Source organism: Neofelis nebulosa, chromosome 15 (assembly GCF_028018385.1).
Source record: "Neofelis nebulosa isolate mNeoNeb1 chromosome 15, mNeoNeb1.pri, whole genome shotgun sequence".
Lineage (NCBI taxonomy): Eukaryota > Metazoa > Chordata > Mammalia > Carnivora > Felidae > Neofelis > Neofelis nebulosa.
In genome coordinates, this window is record NC_080796.1 from 43,758,163 (window position 1) to 43,778,230 (window position 20,068).

The window sequence follows — 20,068 nt, forward strand, 5'->3', positions numbered from 1 at the left end:
TATAGCAGAGGCACAAATAACCCTACCATGTTAAGAGTGATACTGTACTCTTGTATACATTTGAAAGAAGACAGGATGAGATGTGTCCTTATTTATCTAACTTGAATTGTTATCTGGTATGACAAGACAATCCATAGATCCATATAAATTTGTATTTTTAAACCAAATTGTTAAAGGTATAAAACTTAGTCTATTGCTATTTGTAACATGAAAGTAAGTTTTACATTGGGATTTTTTTCCCATTACATTGCCAAAAGACTGTTGTAACTGATTTTTCCTCCACTGCGTTAAAAAGTCTATTCAGAACACCCAGTGCCTTTAGAACAACCGGTAGTTATCTCACATATATCCAGGAAAACTTGCACCCAGTTAAGAATTCAGACCTATGTAAATCTCCCATTTTGTGTTACAAACCATCTTTTTTTTTTCAAAAAGAATTTCTGATAACTTACAATAAAAGACATAACTTACCAAGTTATTAAAATAGAAATGGAAGTATAAATTCAGAACCAAGGATGGAAGGGAATGTAAACACACCTAACGTAATGGCCAACAATAGTTGTGTGCTTGAGCTGCCCATCTAGTTATTGCTTCCCTTCTGTCAGGGCTCAAAGGGAAACCGCAAATCATTTCTGTTTTCAAGTTACCAGTTACCCAGAGAAACCAATGTTCTCTTCCACTAGATTATAATAGAAGAATCTCCTATAAGGATCTATGAGTAATGCACCAGGCAGCGTCTTTAGTAGCAATTATACAGATAATACCTGTGTGATGTTTGATAAAAGCCAAAAGCAAGCATTAAAGCATGGTTTTGGAAAGGTGATTTGGCGTTGGGATAAACCAGTGAGTTTCCTGATGCAGCCTCCTGGTGGCTCAATTTGATTAAGGAATAGAGTTTGGTTTATCCAAAGTTATAAAGGTGACTTTGTCCCTTTCAAGGCCTTCCCTAAATTTTCACTTTCTTAACAAGTGTCTGATAGGAGCTGTGTAGCACACCTTTCAGGACTCTTTGAACGTTCAAGTTTTTCAATATTCGATACACGTTAATATTCTTTGCCAAGAACCTAGAGTGATGGATTCTAGTCTGCTGATTTGCTTAAGGGAAAACAAAAAGCCAGTCAGCTCTGACCCCCTCAATTATAGCTGAGGTGTCTCACCACTGTGTTCATTGGATGGAAGTCAGACCAACCCCTGAGAATCTGAATAAAGTACCTGAGATTCTACCTTCTCTGCTCACTGGTGGCCACCATAGAACTGGTATTTCCTATCAGTACCTGGTAATTAACCTCTCTTGATTGGAACTCAGATAATATCTCAAACCAAGTGATACCCCTCTGTAGTGCTAATGATTTGAAATTTAACCAGTTGGTAAGTGTTACTGAGAAATCATTATGCATGCAAAGCTATATTAGGCATCATGAAGAATTCAAACCAAAAGGCCAACTTAGATGAAAGTAAGCAAGTTCTCCACGATGGCGACAAAGGCCTGCATTAAAAATCACGTGACTCGGGCTCCAGTTCAGGTTTCACCATTAATTTTTTCAACTGGTTCTTAGTTTCTTCCCTCTGTAAATTGACATTGTTATGAGAGATTACAATACTTTAAAAGGATATGGAAGATTTTGTAAAATAGTAAATCCTATATAAATAAGGGATTTTTTAAAATTCAGAAAGATACCTGCCCTTAAATAAAACTAAAGTTACACATGAGTATTTAAGAGAACCACACAGTGCAAAATTATGCTCAGTATAGGTTAATACCTCTCACTAAAGCTGTCTCCTTCATCTTCATAATCCTGATATGGGTAGAGTCATAAAAATTGTTTTATATATATATTTATATATAAATTTATATATATTATATTTATATATTTTTTTATATTTTTATATATTTTTATATACTTATATATATTTTATATATATATAATTGTTTTATATATATTTTATATGTGTGTGTGTGTGTGTGTGTATACATAATTCAGTTATCTAGGTATAGATACAGAATTAAGCCCCGAATTCAGAAATTCACAGTTCTACCCAAATCTCAATATGTCGGTATCTCAGAAGTAATACCTTCAAAATTTACTGTCCCTGTTGCCCCCTCGAAGCCACTCTTCCTTCTCTGTTACCTACTTCCGTTAGTGAAGACACTCTCCTTTCACATACCCTGGTGAGAACTTCTGATGAACAATATTTCTTGCCTGAAATCTTAGAGAAACTTGATTGAACATTCTGCTGGCATTGCTCTCTTTTTGTTCTTTGACTATGCCAAGAAAATACGAAGCGAAGCACAGCTTTATTGATCTCTCCCTCCTGGCTTAAGTACTGACTTCCTGTTGCCTATATCAATAGATTCTAAACTCCTTAAGCCTTTCCTTTATTTAGCCTCCGTTTATCATTTCATCCCTGTTGCTTGCTCCCCAATCATTCAGAAGTACTTGCTATTGCTTTCATATACCTTACAGTTTCTTTAGCTCAGCACCTTTGTTTATTCTGTTCCCTCTGCTTAGACTCTTCCCTGCCCTTTTGTATATCAAAATTACATTCACGCTTCACACCTTAGCTCAGTTGCCATGACCACAAAACCTTTTCATTTTCCTTCACTCAGAAGTTCCCCATTCATTCTGTCATTTACATGTCAGCACTTACTGTTCATCTAATATCCATTCTCCAGGTCTTTTCAGTTTAATAGGAGGACACAGATACTAAATGAAGTACAATGAAGGATTGTAAAGGCTTTAATAAAAGCACATGAGCACCTGAAACTAATGTAATGTTAATGTCAACTATACCTCAAAAAAAATATTTGGAGGGTATGATGGAGGACAAAGAGAATATTAAGTTCTGCATGCCAATAAGTATGTTTAGGGGAGGCTTCAGAGAATGAGTAGGTGGTAGGCAAGCAAGTAGGGGGATTTTGAGGGAGGCTTTATAATAAGCAGCAAAGCAACATACAGAGATTCAGGGCATAAAACAGTTTGATGAACACAGAACTGTGAGTGCTTTGTTATGGTTAGAGTGTAGTGTGGGGCTGGAGGGAGGAGGGGTTTGGGGCTAAATATAAAGCTGGAAAGGTAGGCAAGAGCCAAATGTTAGTAGCCTATAATATACCATGCTAATGGTTAGACTTTCTAAAGGGCAATGGGAGCCATCGAAATGCTTAACGTTGAAGTGTGGTCAGCTTCGTGTTTGGGCAGTGCTAAGGAGATTGGAAGAAACTGGAGGTAAAGCTGTCAGTTGGAAGATTATTGCTTGAGTGTAAACAGTGGGGTCTGCGGCAAGAAAAAATAGGAAACAGTAGGACTTTGTTGATGATTCTTAGGCAAGGGGGAGGAAGTGTGATGAAGTGTCTTGTAGGAATTTCAGATTTCTGGCTTGAGAAATTGGAGGCATTGCCAAGATAGAACTGGTTTGGGGAGAAAATAAAATCTCAGTTCTGAGCATGTTTAATATGATTAACATATGATTAATATGCTCAGTTCTGAGCATGTTTAATATGATTAACATTAATATAATTAATATGATTAACATATATGATTTAGTATATGTAGATAGATTTAGTATTTGTAGATAGATATGCTCAGAAGCCAGCTTGGAAATACGTTAACAGAGCCTGTAAAGAGGTCTGGTGTGAGGATAGGTATGTTTGTGTGCTCCTTAGCATATTGTGATGGTTATTGAAGCCATGGGAGTAAATGGAGGTGTGTAGGTTAAGATGGTGGAGAAAGGAAAAGAGATAAGGGAAGAACTGACCCTTGGGACACACTGACAATAGAGGGATTGCCAGAGGAAGATAAACCTACGAAGGAAGGAAAAGTCAGAGGAGAACCAGTATGGTGCATGGGGCCGGAGGAGGACACAACACCCAGCAAGGCTGCGATCAGCAGCAGCAGACAGGGAGAAAGGTCGTAAGAGGCAGACAGAAAAGAGTTTGTTAGGTTTAGCAAACTGTTCACCTTCCCCAGAGCGATTTCAGTGAAGTACTGTTAGGGGTGGAGTTGATGAAAAAGTGATTGTAGTTGGCTTTAAATAAGTAGATTAAGAAAGTTGATATAGTAAGGTAGTGTTGTTGTTGTTTTTTTCCCCACCCCCAAGAAATTTAGCTGTAGAGCAAATACATTAGATCAGGCAGTGGTTAGGAAGAGAAACTTGACTATACTTATAGACTATGATGAAGGAATCGGCACATGAGGAGAGGCTAAAGATATAGAAGAATAACAGTCATTAAATGTTCATTCATTAAATACTCATTCATAGCCAACTATATTCCAGATACTGATGTCTAATGGTGCAGATCCTAGAAGAGATTGAGTGGTAGGGTTGAGAACAGTAGAAAAAAGAATTCTTCTGAGACTAGAACAGAGATATGGATCAGATGTATATATGTTTGATAGGTTGAGATAAGATACCGAGGAAAACTTAAGCCTAACAGTGTTTTTTCTTTATGAGGTAGGAGGCAAGGTCATGGGTGAGAAGGAATTGAGGGCTGTGCCTACAGATTAGTGAAGATTGAGATTAGCCACTGGGGGAAATGGAGTTTATGAGTCAAAACATTTGGATTGTAGAACAGCTTGTAAGGTCCAGTTGCAGCTAGGACCATGAATCTGGTGACTCCAGACTGTATGGTGTCTGTGATTTTTCTCCAGCAGTCTTTCACGTCCTGGGAGAGAAGCGAAGATAACAATTGCCAGGGTTGGTATAGCAAAAAGACAAAGGATTACGTATTAATGGTGTTGCCAAGTAAGTGGTTAAAGGATTGTGCTATGAGGTCTGGCCTGGAAATGAGTGACGTAAGTCCAGAAGCAGAAGGTTAACTAGGAGGAAAGATACTGGACATGGTCTCAATCAAATCAAAGCACATTCATAGTAGGGGACAGATGTGAGAGGTCCGGGAGGATAGGAGCTTATACCCACATTTCTATGTGACACGGGACATTGTAAGGCATAGGCTCTGCCTCTGGGAGGCAGAGACTAAAATGGAATGAAAATGAAGAGTAATGCCAGGTAATCAAGAAGAGAGAGAGAGAGAGAGAGAGAGAGAGAGAGTTGTGTGTGTGTGTTTAATGTTTATTTATTTTTGAGAGAGACAGAGTGCAAGTGGGGGAGGGGCAGAGAGAGGGAGACACAGAATCTGAAGCAGGCTCCAGGCTCTGAGCTGTCAGTACAGAGCCCAGTGTGGGGCTCAAACTCATGAGCCATGACATGACCTAAGCTGAAGTTGGACGCTTAACTGACTGAGCCATCTAGGTGCCACAAGAAGTGTGTTCTGAATAGAGGGTCCAAATGGACATGACAGTGACCACAGATGCCGTTGTAGTGCTTGGGATGAAGAATACTGTCCTCTGGATGTCCTCAATGAGTCAGGTTGGAACAACTCATTAAATAGATGGAAAGAAAAAGAGGAAAGTGATGATTGTTTTTTTCTGGGTGGCTATTTACAGTCTTTTTGCCTCTAACTGTCTCACATATATCTCTTGAGATACCTATCCCTTTATAGTTTATAAGAGAAGTATTTATATGATTTCCTCAGTCTTACATTTATTTCTTTGTCATTCTTTCTTTCTGCACTAGATTGATTGTAAGCCGTCCCCAGCAGGTACCACATATATTTCATTTATTGCTTTATCCTTACTACCTCATAAACTGTCTGGCACATAATAAATGCTCAATAAGATTTTATTGAATGAATGAATGAATGAATGAATGAATGAATGAAGGGAGAGGCAGAAAGGAAAGAAGAGTCAGATTGTCAGGAAGAAAAATGAGTCATTTTCTCATTTCCCATCCTGAACAATAAGCCTTCCTTTCTGGACTGGTTCTTTACCTGATTAACCAGGAGTGTCCTCCAATGCCAGCATTGTCTGTCTCTTGCGAAGTAGGGCCTCTAGAGACATTGGGGTGGCCGACGAGTGAGAATCACTACTAAAGCATATTTTCATGTTATAGGATCTTCTTTTCATATTTTATTAATTTATGATATAATAAAGTTTAGGAAAAAATTTGAGATATGCATATTTTATATCTGATTTTATGCTATATGACTTGTTAGACATTTCTCTGGAAAAGATAAATCTTTATGACAAAATGAACTACATTTCAGATGGAGATTGAACCACATACATAAGAAAAAGAAAAAGCAAACATTGTATTGCTTTCAATCTGTCTACTGCAGAGTTTCTGATTCTCCTGTCCTTATAAAGGCTATCCTTAAGTGGGGAGGGGAGGTTAAAAAGCAGTTGCTCAGCTGCTAACCCCACTACCTCTCCATTTACCTTATACTTTACTTCTCTCCTCCTTTATTATTCCTGGTTCTCATCTTTCTACTTTGGAGAGCCAGAGAATCACTGTCCTCCTCTTCAGCTAAACTTACATCCATCTATCTTTAATCTTGGCCACCTTCTCCTCTGGACAGGAGAACGTGACCATTTGCTACAGTAGGTTGGAAATGTCACCCAATTCTGAAGTATTAAGCTGAAAATATAAGGCTTCTGGACTGGTTTGAAGGATGTGCCAGTTTTATTCCGTCAAAAATTGCTATTACATCTACTTGCATTTTGGTTCAATAGAATGAATTTTTGTATCACAATTATATTTTTTTTGTTGTCATCTTTTCTGCTTTTTTTTTTTTTTTTTTTTTTTTTTTGGTCATTTTTATCTCTAAACAAAATATCTGACAACTAGGTGACCTGTTAGAGCACATTATCTTTTAAATATAAGTATCCTTATAAATGCTTTTCCTACTGTTTTCTGTATTGTGTATAATGGGATGTATTTGTTTTTATTTTAATGGGTAAAATGCCAACCTCATTCTGATTTAAATTTCTCTTAGATCACCATAATAAAATGCCTTGCTATTGCTGTACCCCTTACGGATTTTGAATTCTATTGTCTGCTGCACTGCAAGGAATAGAAATTTAAATCCTCAGACCCTCTCTCAGTGGGAGTAACATTACCATTACCATTTACTACATGGTAATAACTGGCCAGAAAGAGTTAATGCAAGTTTTCAAAATACCTAAATTATTTCTCAAGACATACTTACAAAGCAAATGAAACTGGCCCTTCCTCTTGATTTGGCTTATCATCTGTGAAAGACCTTATACAGTGTTATGAAGACACATAGTCTCATAAACTGATGGCAGCTGGAATTGAGAAAGAAATCCCATATTCTTCTACTCAGCGGCTCTAGGACCAGATGGGAGGAGGGTATACATTTTTTAAATTTATTGAATGTGCATATTTTCTGTAATGTAAATAAGTAATGTAAATAAGTAAACTTCAGCTCTCTTATCTATAAAGTGAAGCTGCTAACCCTGCTTCATGGAGATGAGGATTAGAATACTATTCATAATTCACCTTGCTTGTAATTTATTACTCTTAGTTCAGAAGAGTGTTTTTCTTTAATATGAAACTAATAAAAACATTTTATATAAAAGAGTGTGTGATAAGTGCATATGATAGCTGATCTACTCTGTGCCTCATAAAAATTTAGATCTATAGATATATACTATATAATTGCAAAAATATAAACTTACAGTTGCAGCTAATGTAGTACATCCTACATCAAATAAACGTGTATATGTCTTCAGTTAATTTGGAGCCTTAGAGTTAAAAACCTGTTATCCTTCATGACTACGATCTTCTAATTAAGCTTCTTTGAAAAATAATAAAATTATTTTAAAGCCTATGATTGTAGACAATACATTTTGCTTGACATTAATACCAATGACTATACATACTTCTCAGAGTTTTCAACTAATTTTAAAATCATTGACAGCAGTCATATATATTATTTTTTTTAATTTTTAATTTCCATGCCAGTATAGTTAACATACAGTAATATATTAGTTTCAGGTGTACAATACAGTGATTCGACACTTCTCTACCTTACTCAGTGCTCATCATAAGTGTACTCTGATCTCCACACCTATTTCCCCCATCCTCCCACCCACCTCCCCTCTGGTAACCATCAGTTTGTTCTGTATAGTTAAGAGTCCGTTTCTTGCTTTGTCTGTCTCTTTTTGTTTTCCTTTGCTCATTTGTTTTGTTTTTTTAAATTCCACATACGAATATTCAGTCAGAAAATGTACTTGCCTTATCAATCTGTATCTAGTCAGAATATTTTTAATAACTTATGGCAATGGTTTTCTAAAGCATCTTGTATTTTCTTTCTCTGTAGCTACGACAGTTAGTGAATATGTGCATCAACCCAGATCCAGAGAAGCGACCAGACATCGTCTACGTATATGACGTAGCAAAGAGGATGCATGAGTACACCACAAGCAGCTGAATACATGAAGATCATGAAGAACATCGCCCAAATAATTTAAAGTATTTTTGTGCAAACCATACCTCCCCATTTTTGTCTGGGTGTTAAGATTAATACTTCAGAGCTAATGTGCTTTGAATCCTTAACCAGTTTTCATATAAGCTTCATTTTGTACCCGTTTAAGTCACCTTTTTGCAAACCCCACGTGACTTTGGAGAGTCGAATTGCATGTTAGGAGAGTAAAGGAAATTTAATGGGTTTTAATGACTAAGGGTCTTTAGAAATATTTAGAGGTTTTTTGCGGATAAATTGTGTTCAGATAGATCCACAGTGCCAAATTTTGAAGGTGAGGCTTGGCACCCATCAAGATAGACTTGTAACCTGAGGAAAAGTATCTGAACACGTGACTCGTTTGCTTTTTGTGTCATTTATGAACATCTGAGATTAACACGATTGTGAACTTTTGTGATTATTTTACTTTTAAAAGTTTGAAGTATGTGTTTTAGTTCTTAGCGTAGTTTTCAAATACCATTCTTAAGATAAATGTAGACATAAACTGAGAAACACTTCAAATTCTTAGCTTATAATAACTTTCAAAATGCAACTATTAAATGTGAAAAAAATTGGGGGACAAAATGTGAGTCAGACACTGAAGAGTTCTTTGCTTTATTTTGTTTTGTTTTAATATCTTTGATATTCTCTTTGCGTTAAAGTGGTATAAATGAATCCATTTAAAAAGTGGTTAAGGATTTGTTTGGCTGGTGTGATAGTAATTTTGAAAGTTGCACATTGCCCGAGGCTCTTTTTGTGTTTTTATTATTGTTTGTACATTTGAAAAATCTTCTTTGAATAATCTTGCAGTACTATATTTCAAGTTCTTTATAAATTTAAGTTCTCTCTTCATAATTGTACACTATAGGTGTAAGCATATGTTTTTATTCAGAGATTTTATTGAAGTTCGGATTGGTCCCCTTCAGAAATTTTTTTTGTATTCTTCAAGTTACTTATTTATATTGTATGTGCATTTTATCCATTATGTGTCAGGTTTTCTGAGAACATAATACCCTTTAAAAAAAATACTTGGTATACCATCACTTTTCCTGGATGAAAAACATTATTATTTTTTTTTTTTTAACTTTTTAAGATTTGGGCCACCCTGTATGTGTGTAATTTTGTCTTGTTAGAGAAGAGGAAAGGATGTATGTTGTACTGTACCTGTGAATGTTGACACCGTTCTGATTCATTCGGCAAGGTTGTAATTTTAGAATATGTTTAAAGCAATGAAAAGTGGCCATTACCACAGCCAGAATTTTTATGATATTAACATTTCTGTTAAGAAGCTTTTAAGCAAAGTACTGTATTCATGCATGAAGGTGACAGAGACGGTAACGCTTCATTTAGTTGAAGGAAAGGGGCAGAGCTTCGTAAATGCTGTTGTGGAGATCGGTTTTCCCTGAATGCCTTCATGTTAGTGGCGACCAGTTCTTCACAGAATTGTGAAAGCCCAGTGGCCGAGTGGCAGTCACTGTTCAAGGACCCCATGCCACCTTCTAACCCTGGGATGGATAATCCTGCCAACGTGAAAACCTCATGTTCAGAGAACACCTACTTTTAGCCGATGCAACTGCTGGTTTTGTTTGCTCATATAAGTAGTTTTTGTACAATCATTTGAATACTTTCCGGTCATTTGTAAACTTTAAAAGTGGTTTATAAAGGGCAAAAGCATAAACTTTTTTTTCTCCCCAGAATCTAATCGGTTCTGGTTCCTGAAGGATAATTTTACCTTGGGAGAGACAAAGGACACACGGGTGGTCCTTTCAATGAGGGCTGGAGACATTGTTTTTCCCAGATTCCAGCCACTTAGAACTTCTACACTGAGCATCCACAGATTTGTCTCCAGAAGTATGAGTAGAATTATTTTTGTTGACCATTCGTGTCCTATTCATTTTCTTGTGATATAATTGATTGAGAGAAAATTTTTCTGTAATTGGAACACTCTTCTTTTTCTTGCATTCTTTAAAAATGCATGAATCTAAAATTCATTAGCTTAACCCCTCATAGTGACTTTTAAGGAAAGACTTAAGCTTTTCTTTTCAGTGAATCTCTCTGCTAGAAGGAAGTAGCTGGGAAGAATTTAATGATCGGGGAAGTCCATTATTATTTTCTACATGTGGAAACTTTTTGTTTTGGGTATTGTATCTTTTTTTTTTTTTTTTTTTCATCTAAGTGTTCATACTTTTTCCTGAAGAAACCACTGTGTAAAAAACAAATTTTAATTTTGAATGAGATCATTTCAAAGAATTATGAAGATGATTAGAAGTTTTAATTTTTATAATCACCTATAAAATATCCTCTTTATATTTCTGTTTATAGGTAAATTTTGTACTGATTAAGTAAAACAGTTGAATTGGGAAGGAGTAAAATGAAAGGTACATCTGATTCTAAACCTTATTTAGACATTGGTACCAGTTTCCCAGAGGAAAATGTGGGGTAACTTTGTTTTGTATGCTGAGGTTTAGGAATGGTGGAAGAAGGATATCCCCATATAAATAAAGTGCTCAGCAATGTGCAGTGATTGTAAATTTAATAAGATATTACAGCCATTTCATGAATGCTTCACCATTCTACGTAGTACCTATTACAAAACACCTTTTTTTGTATCAATATACTTCAGGTGTTGCTGTTAACATTTACATGACATGATATTTATTTTAACCAAAATGTTATTCATATTAAATGTTTTTTTCTTTAAAATGAATGTATTATGTTCATACCCACAAAAGCATAATTATCCTATGTCTCATATTTCAATAGTACTGTAATACGGACTCCTTTTGTGAAATACTTTTATTTTGTTAATGCTTCAAATACACATACTAAAAACGATTCTGTTGTTAGCTTTGAAAATTGTATAATATCCTAAAATAAATAAAAATACAAAATTAAAAAATGAGTACAATAAAATTTTTATGTATCTGTGATGTTTTCCCCCTAATACCTACTATTGTTTACATCGCTTAACACTTAACCTACAGAAAAAACAGTTCTTAATCATTTCTAAGACTTTATCCTTTGGGGAGAAGCCTAACAATTAAAACAGTCGAGGGTAATAATGAAGTTCTTATACAAGTGGATTAAAGTGAGGCACACCTTCACATGTTCCTACTCTCTGTGGTACATCATTTTCTGTCTTTGAATAGGAAAGGTGTTCTAAAATTATAAAACTACGAGTCCAAAATTTAGGCCACAGTTTCCATTCCTGTCACTGTAATAAGCTGCTAACCATATCAGAGATAATTTGAACATTCTTTTCACATAAAAAGTAAAGATTACTTTCTACACCTGGAAACGTTGAGGCCAGATCTTTACGGGGTAAAATCCGCAGGCGGACGGTGCAGTGATGGGTTACCTTTCACATCAGGATCACATTCAAAATAGTCTGTGGCAAAGAACAGCTAACTTTGTAATCTGCAATTTGTATTACAGAACCTGTTGTCTCATTAAGTTTGTGTGTGCATGCGCACACGCACGTAATTGCATAGTAATAGATTTTAGCCACAAGAAAGTGTTTGACTAGTTACAAATTTTATTTCAAAAGGGTGTTTGTTAATTAGAAAAGTCAGTACTGGGCATATATGTTTAATGTGTTATTAATTGGTGCAGCTATATTTACCACCAAATTGGTGCAAAAGGATGACATCTGCAATGAAACCCTTATCAAAAAACTTGCACGGAGTTGTTCCGTTATCTATTTTTACTTACATGTGAGTCTCTAGTACAATTAATGATGAACTAAAACAGACTCGTCAGATTAATTATCTGAGAAAGACGCGAAAGTTGGTGATGTGTGTTTTATCTTTTGACTGAGAGAGGTTTATTTGAAGGAGTTTCTGGTCTTCTTGCTTGTTCACTTGGGTCTCTAAATCTAATTTTTAAAATAAAGTAAAAGGAAGTTTTAAAAGGCTTTGTGATCAGGGGTTTTTAAGTAAATTATTTTCACCGTGAGTGGTAGAATGCATAACGATCATCTTTTCCACTCCTTTCTAGAAACGTAATCCTATAAATAAATTAATTTCTCCAGTCCTTACTTTTTCAAGTGTAAGGTAGGAGTATAAATTCCTAACTCTACAAGAGAATTAAATTAGAATACCTTTTATAAAGGACCAAATGTGATGCCTGGTACCAAGCAGGTGCTTGCTCAACATAGCTATTATAGCGTAGTGTTGCAGTCAGTGTAGAATAGAATACACGTACTTCTTTGGCTATAGCTTCATCTATTTTTGCTTTGTTCTATCCGTTCTAGTCCCACTGCACTGTTTTCTTAAAGGCCCCAAGCTCTTTCTCGCCTTTGGACCAGTACAACTCAAATAGCTCTTCCCTTTTGGTTATGTATATATTAAAAAAAAAAAAAAAAATCCTACCAATCTTTCATGCATGGCTGACATTAAATACACTTTTTCAAGAGCCACCCAGACTGCATCCTGTACTTTTCCTTCTGGTGCCTACCTCAACTGTAGCCAAATGATTACTTATGTGATTCTTTGTTTCCTTTCAGTCTCCCTGCTAGACCATAAACACTAGATGGACAAGTAGTTCCTGTGTTGCTCAGTGTGATGTGTAACACTTAACACAATGCCCTGTTGGTAGTCACTCAACTTATTTTTGTTGAATTAATAAATGAAGATTGTCACGTTGTAAGTGGAGCTGAGCACTTCAAGGGACTGTGCATAGATGCAAAAACAACCAAAATCAGGAGAGGCACAGGCAAGTAAGGGGGTAAGAAAAGCAAAAACAAGCAACTCTAGAAGAAAAATGTTAAGTTCTAAGTTGCCATAAATTACCAAGAAGTTGAAGATCATAAGGACTGAGATGAGGCTCTTGGACTTAATGAGGAAGTCATGGTAATATCCCATGTTCAATAGGAGACTGGAGTGCAAAACAAATTCGGGTAAAAATAAAAATGATGATGATACATGAAGGAAAACTAGATGGTCGCCAGAAGTAGTCCTAGCATAATTTTTAAGATAAAGTGAACTTAAAATGGTTTGAAGGTTAAGAGAAGTAGCACATGGAGAAGAAACAAGATATTGGAGGGAGGTACAGAAGGTGGTAAGAGAGAAGGAGGAGGTCCACGGAAAGGATTTATCCACCAAAAGTCCACAAATGTTTATCGCGTGTCCTCCTATATGAGGCCCTATATAGAGTCTGGAGCAAAAGGTCTCTTGTGTTCCTAGATTTAAAACCTAGTCAGAAAGAAAGGCATCTACAGAAATAGAAATATATAAATGCAAATTGTTATGAGTCCTATGGAGGAAAAGAGACAGAGGACGTGACATTGACGTAAAATGACATAAATGATGAAAAGGAGCCAGCCGAAGAACAGACAAGGGGAAGGTCCTGCTGGCGGAGGAGGAATGCTGTGGCAGATAGCCAGGCTATCTGAGAACCTGCCTGGGAGAGGGAGGGGGTTGGGATGGAGTAATGCAGCAAGGTGGATTTAGAAATGTGTATTTTCTCTGTATTTGTGATAATCAGTGATATAAAGATAATGCAATAGTAACATAATCAGTAATATAAAAAAAATCATGGTAGTCAAGAATTACAAAATACCTCAAGATAGTTGTGCAAGAAATGTACAGAGCCTATGTGAAGGAAATTACAAAATCTGGTTGCAAAAGCAAAATCTGGAAGAACACAAAGCAAAATCTGAACGAATAGAAAAAGAGGCTGTGTTCCAGATGGGAAGACCCATGTAATATTAATTATATAGTGTTGATCTGAATCTCATCTTTTTTTTTTTTTAGAACCAGATAAAATGATGTCAAAGTTCACATGGAAAAATGAATATATAAAAATAGCCGAGAACATTTAAAAAAATAGAGTGCTCTTGTCTTACCAAGTAGTAAAACTTACCATAAATGTACTTCAATTAAACAGTGTGATATTGGCAGAGGATCAAGGGAATCAAATGGTGGGACAAAATAAGAAGGTCAAATACACAAAGAAGTATTATGGAAACTTAATATGTGAAAGAGGATGACTTCTATCTGCAGGAAAGTATGTTTTATTAAATGAAAGTTACTAGAACTATCCACTGGATGAAAACAAAGATTCTAATTCACACTATAGAGAAGGGTAAACACCAAAAGAATTGATGGTCTGAATAAAGAAGGAAAGAGAAGGAGGGAGGAAGGAAGGAAAGAAAAGGAGAAATTTAGGAGAATGCATAACCTTGGGGTGACCCGTATAATCTAGACAAGAAACTAAAAATAAAGGAAAAAATAGGCATATTGGACCACTTAAATAATTGGCAATGGATACCATATGTTAACATACACCATAAACCAAATACAAATGAAAACCTGGAAATCATATACAGGTAAATACCCTCAACTTCATAAGCAAAATTGGTAAGTAAAAATGTAAGCAACTAGGAAAAAGAGGAGGAAAAAAGAACAAGATATAAGGCAATTCACAGCAGAAGAAAGTCAATCGATAGTAGCAGGAGCACCTGGGTAGCTCAGTTGGCTAGGCATCTGACTTCGGCTCAGGTCATCTCACAGTCCACGGGTTCAAGCCCCGTGTCTGGGTCTGTGCTGACAGCTCAGAGCCTGGAGCCTGCTTCAGATTCTGTTGTCTCCCTCGCTCCCTGCCCCTCCCCCACTCGTGCTCTGTCTCTCAAAAATAAACATTGAAACAAAGAAATTTTAAACACAGTCAATAGCAGAATAAATCAATTTAAACATGAAAAGCAGGTATCCAGTGCTGGAGAAGAGGCAGAAAATGCACTCTTCTAATTGTTATTGGCAGGGTGAATTACCATTATTCTTAAAAAGTAATCTAGTGTGATCTGTTAAATAAATACATATATTCACTTTGACACACAATTTCAATTTGAAGAATCTTCTACAGAAACAAAAGCCGTTTATAAAGATTATTTCTATCATCTATCTTATCTATCTATCATCTTCTTTACACAAAGATGTTTATTGCAGCGCAGTGTATCCTGGAAAAAGAACGAAGAGAGGAGGAAATCTGAATGTCTTTGACTAGGGCATAAATTACATTATACTCATACTACTATTAATAATAAGATGGGTTTGGTTTTATACTTTTTTCCATAAGTCCATAATGCTTCTGTCCCTTGATAATGGGAGGTCCGAGCCAAAGGCATGGTGATTCAATTTTAAAAAACAAACTATAATTTTGTTTTATATCCATATATGCATTTATGGGCATATGTTTGTATATGTTCATCTGAACATGGAGAAGCTAAGGAAGGGCACAAACTAAGCTGCTAACTTCAGATTATGACTGTAGACGACAAAGATAGTTAAACCAATATAAGTTCTTCCTTATACCTCTTTATATTTTCCTGTTGTTCAGTACAAAAGCATGGACATTTTTTTCTACTTAAAATAACTTTAACTTTATGTTGAGTCTGCACATATTTTTTAAACTTGTAATTTGCAAATAATTTCAAACTTACAGAAAAATTGCAAGTTTAGTACAAAGAACTTAAGAATTCTTCCCCTCTGTCTCTCAGATGTTAATATTTTGCCTCATTTGCTTTATTATTGTTTATATTATTTTTTATTGTTTTTTATTGTGTTTTGTTATTGTCATTTGTTTTGTTTTTTAGAGAGAGAGAGCATGAGCCAGGGAGAGGGACAGATGGGGGGAAAGAGAGAGAGAGAGACACACACACAGAGAAGAGAGAGAGAGACAGAGAAACAGAGAGAGAGAGAGAGAGAGAGAGAGAGAGAATCTTAAGCAAACTCCATGCTCAGCACAGAGCCTGACACAGGACTCGATTCCATGCCTCGGGATCATGACCTGAACTGAAATCAAGAATTGGATGCTCAACCAACTGAGCCACCCAGATGCCCCTATTATTATTTCTTTTCAAATCTCTATAGACTTTTTCTGAGCCAGCCAGAAAGTTGCAAACATGATGCCTATTACCCCCAAATATTTGAGTGTTGCTTTCCTAAGAGACAAAGATCTCTCCTACATAACCACAGTACAACCATAATAATCAGGAAAGAAATATTAATTCGTTACTATTATCTAACCTATAAATCACAAAATTTCAGCGATTGCTTTTTACAGCAAAAATTATTTTCTTAGTTTTCACCCAGGATCTAAGCAATTTAGTTGTCACGCCTTTCTTGTCACCTTCACGTGAAAACAGTTCCTCGGTCTATTCTTTATTTTTCATGACCTTGACATTTTTGAAAAGTACAAACCAGTTATTTTGTATAATGACCTTTAATTCAGGTTCTTCTGATGTTTCCTCACGAAATGGAATATTACGGAAGCAATGCCGAGTTTATCTGCGTGTAACACATCATGAAGCAAGAATGTCAATTTGTCCATTACTGTTGGTGCAAATTTTGATCACTTAAATTGCTGCCCTAAACTATAAAGTTATTGTGTTTTACTTTGTAATTAATAGTAGGTACTAGGCAGATATTTGGAGACTATGTAAATACCGTGTTGCCCACTAGTTTCAGCATCCACTGAGTATTCTTACCTGTTTTATTACTTTGATGGTTGCCAGATGATGACTTTCCAATTCTGTCATTCCTTCTACATTAGCTGGCATACTACTACAAGGAGTAAGTTTTCCTCCAAATTATTTTTTTATTCCTTCATCAAATTTTAACTCTTATCTGACAGTGGGAAACCTGGCTCATACAAGCAATATTTACTCACTTCCACTCTTTGAGACCAGTGTTCTGATCCCACCAACCGCCTCCTTGGCTCTGACCATCCCCTTGTACCGGGCTCCTTGGCTTTCCACCACCTCCTCTGTCCCCTGCACGTGTTGACGGCCTCCTCAGCCCAAACTTCCTCTGGAGCTCTGGTCTTGCAGATTGCTCCTGCCTCATCTGTCTCCAAGGAAGATACTGAGAATCAAATGCAGCCGCTGAGGGCATGTGTCGCCAACGTCACCTGCGTGACACTATTATCTCAGCAATGGCTGGAGTAGAAGACAGGCTGAGAGCTTGTGAGGATGGAAATAAAAGTGTCCAACACAGAAGGCTAATCGGAGTACTTTCCTCCTTGCGACAGTCCGCTATTCGGTGAGAATCCAGAGTCCGCTGCACGATGGGGTAGGTCATTTCGATTGGCAAGGGATTTGGCTGAATGTCATTCTTCACTGAAAGACTGTGGTGTGAGGGCTCAGGAAGGACTGTGACCTGTCCAAAGGCAACATGAGGGAACAGGATAGGGCAGGGTCTGGGAAGTACAAGAAGTAAATGCCTCTGCAGTTTGGCCTAAAGCTGTGATGAGGATAACCCAAGTACCTGACATGGAGGCACTTAATATTTTTCAATAAATACATGGATGAATCAATGATGTGTTGCAAGCTTCTGCTGATCAAATTTGCCTGATTACCAATGCATAAGGAATATATATTATTGGCTAACATTTATATTTTTATCATTTACTTATATATCCTCAACAACCTGAAATGTGTGTTCGAATACCTCAATCATTGAAATACAATCTTTGCATCATTTCCGAGATCTGCGTATGTGTTTGATGCTATAGGCTATTGAAACAATGCACTTTTTAATGAAAATGGAGGAACTTGAATAATCAGGAGACATTTGTCCACTTTAATAGCTGTAGGAGTCCTAGATCCAGATAAACACAATTCATTTCTGTGTGCCTTTTATCAAGTATTTGATAAATACTTTTATCAAGTATTTAAAATGAAGCTGGAATGATGCTCCTTCTTTTCCCCAGCCTTTCCTGACATTCCTGATCAGTGAAATACCTTCACTTAAGTCACAGTACTTCTCCTTTATGGCATGCACCACTCTTGTAACGAAATATTCTGTCATTAGTTTGTGTCTGCTTTCCACGCAAGGTTCTAGAGTCCCTAATGGCTGAGGCAATGTCTGCCATGATCATTGCTACATCCTCAGTGCTTAGCAAAGCGCCTGGAACATAGTAAGCATCCAATAAATCTTGTTAAATGAATATTTACATTCATGGACTCATTTGTATGTAGTTTCTCAATATTCCTGTGAAATTGATGTCATTGCCCCCTTGTAGCCGTTGAGAAAACTGAGGCCCAAATAAGATAGAGTGTTTTCCCAAGGTCACTGAAAGAGTCAGATTTTATTTTAGTTCTTCTGCTCAGTCTCATGCTGTCAAGTCGACTACAGAAGGATCTTCTGAGAAAAATCCAGAACTGCAAGAGCTAAAATACAGATGAGTTAAGAAGCTCCTTTTATTCTTTATTGTCCCTCTCTTATTAGTGGATTGCTCACAGGGACAGTCAGCAAACACAAATGGGAAGAAAGCCTGCTCAGCTGGTATGTTGGGTGTAGCATTTGATCAATGAATGGCCTGGGGGTGGAGAAGTGGTGGCTTTAACGTTAAGCCAGTAGTAGAACAGGGGATTGAGAAGGAAGCTCAGTAAGGGACTTCTTTATCACCCCACGAAGATCTGTTAATGGCAATCACAGACATGGAAAAATGTAGTGTATTTACATTTAATGTGTATTCCCTAGAGACATTCCAAGAGCTAGGTGTAACACTTAGACATATGCCCTATATTATTTGTTTGAATTGTCTTAATTACGTAAGTAGTTGTAAATATTATCTTTGATTTTAGCACGTTACCAAATAAAGCTCAAAATGTTGAGCTGTCCAAGGTCACACAGCCTGGATAGTGGTGAGAGAAAGTGATCTCCTGTCCACGATGTACTCAAAGCAAATATTTGTGGGGAAAATCAACGCATGAAAAATGTTAGGAAGACCAGAAAATGGGGGATTTGGGAAAGAATATAAGGATGTTGATTAAAGTTCCAGGGAATTGGTTCGTTTAAAAGGACAATGGCTCTGGGGTGCCTGAAGGGCTCAGTCGGTTAAGCAACTAACTCTTGGTTTTGGCTCAGATCAGATCTCGGGGTTTCGTGAGGTCAAACCCCACATCCCACTCTGCACTGGCAGCATGGAGCCTGCTTGGGATTCTTTGTCTCCCTCTCTCTCCGCCCCTGCCCCACTCGTGCTGTCTTTGTTTCTCTCAAAATAAATAAAATTTAAAAAAAAATTTAATTAAAATAAAAGGGCAATGGCTCTAATGTGTCGATGTGATGGTACTTCGGGAGTTCACATTCTATTCCGCTAAGACTGTAAAAACAGGTACGATTCTCTACTATTTTACCTATTACAACCAGGTTCCTTTGATGACAGGTCTGTTTTAGTAATTTGCCCGTTATCTAGTGAAGGATGGATTTACCCTAATGCTTAAAAACAAGCATAATGCATTTTTTATAAGAGATAAGGTGGATTATGATGTGGAAATCTAAAATATGCATGAAGACCATAGATATCATCTGAGTTCCTTAATTTTAGGCTGCATTGTGTTAACGTTTCAGAGAAATCATGCCTTAATTTTAATCTCACTAACACCTAGAAACAAGTCTTTAAAAGGACATAACTGCCTCATAATTTTACTTGCAAGCACAAAGGCAGTTCAAGGAAATCCAAGAACATTTAAGCAACACGGATATTCTGAGTTAGGACTGTCAGTTCTATTTTCCTTTTAACTCTCAAGTGTGTGCCTGATGCAGCTTTTGGGAGAGGTGCCCTGCTGAGGCTCCCCCATAATAATGAGGCAATAATGAGATAAATTAGGTGTAAATCACATCAGCAGAGTTTTTACCTGCTTCTATTGATTTGTCAAAACACTTTATCATGGAAAAGCACAAACGAAAACAACGATTTTCTCTTGGTAACTGAGACAGCATGCTTTTGGGTGGGTGTTTGTCTACA

General features: G+C 36.7%; 1 protein-coding gene across 2 annotated transcripts in view; it reads left to right on the forward strand.

Moving 5' to 3' along the window:
- Window positions 1-11,233, forward strand: part of NEK7 (NIMA related kinase 7) — a 160,343-nt gene extending 149,110 nt beyond the window's left edge. For both annotated transcript variants that reach the window (XM_058701298.1, XM_058701299.1), the window contains one exon: window positions 8,180-11,233. In XM_058701298.1, the coding sequence (XP_058557281.1) occupies window positions 8,180-8,290 (111 nt within the window). In that variant the 3' untranslated portion in view covers window positions 8,291-11,233. The remainder of the gene's footprint in view (window positions 1-8,179) is intronic.
- The last annotated feature ends 8,835 nt before the right edge of the window (window positions 11,234-20,068 follow it).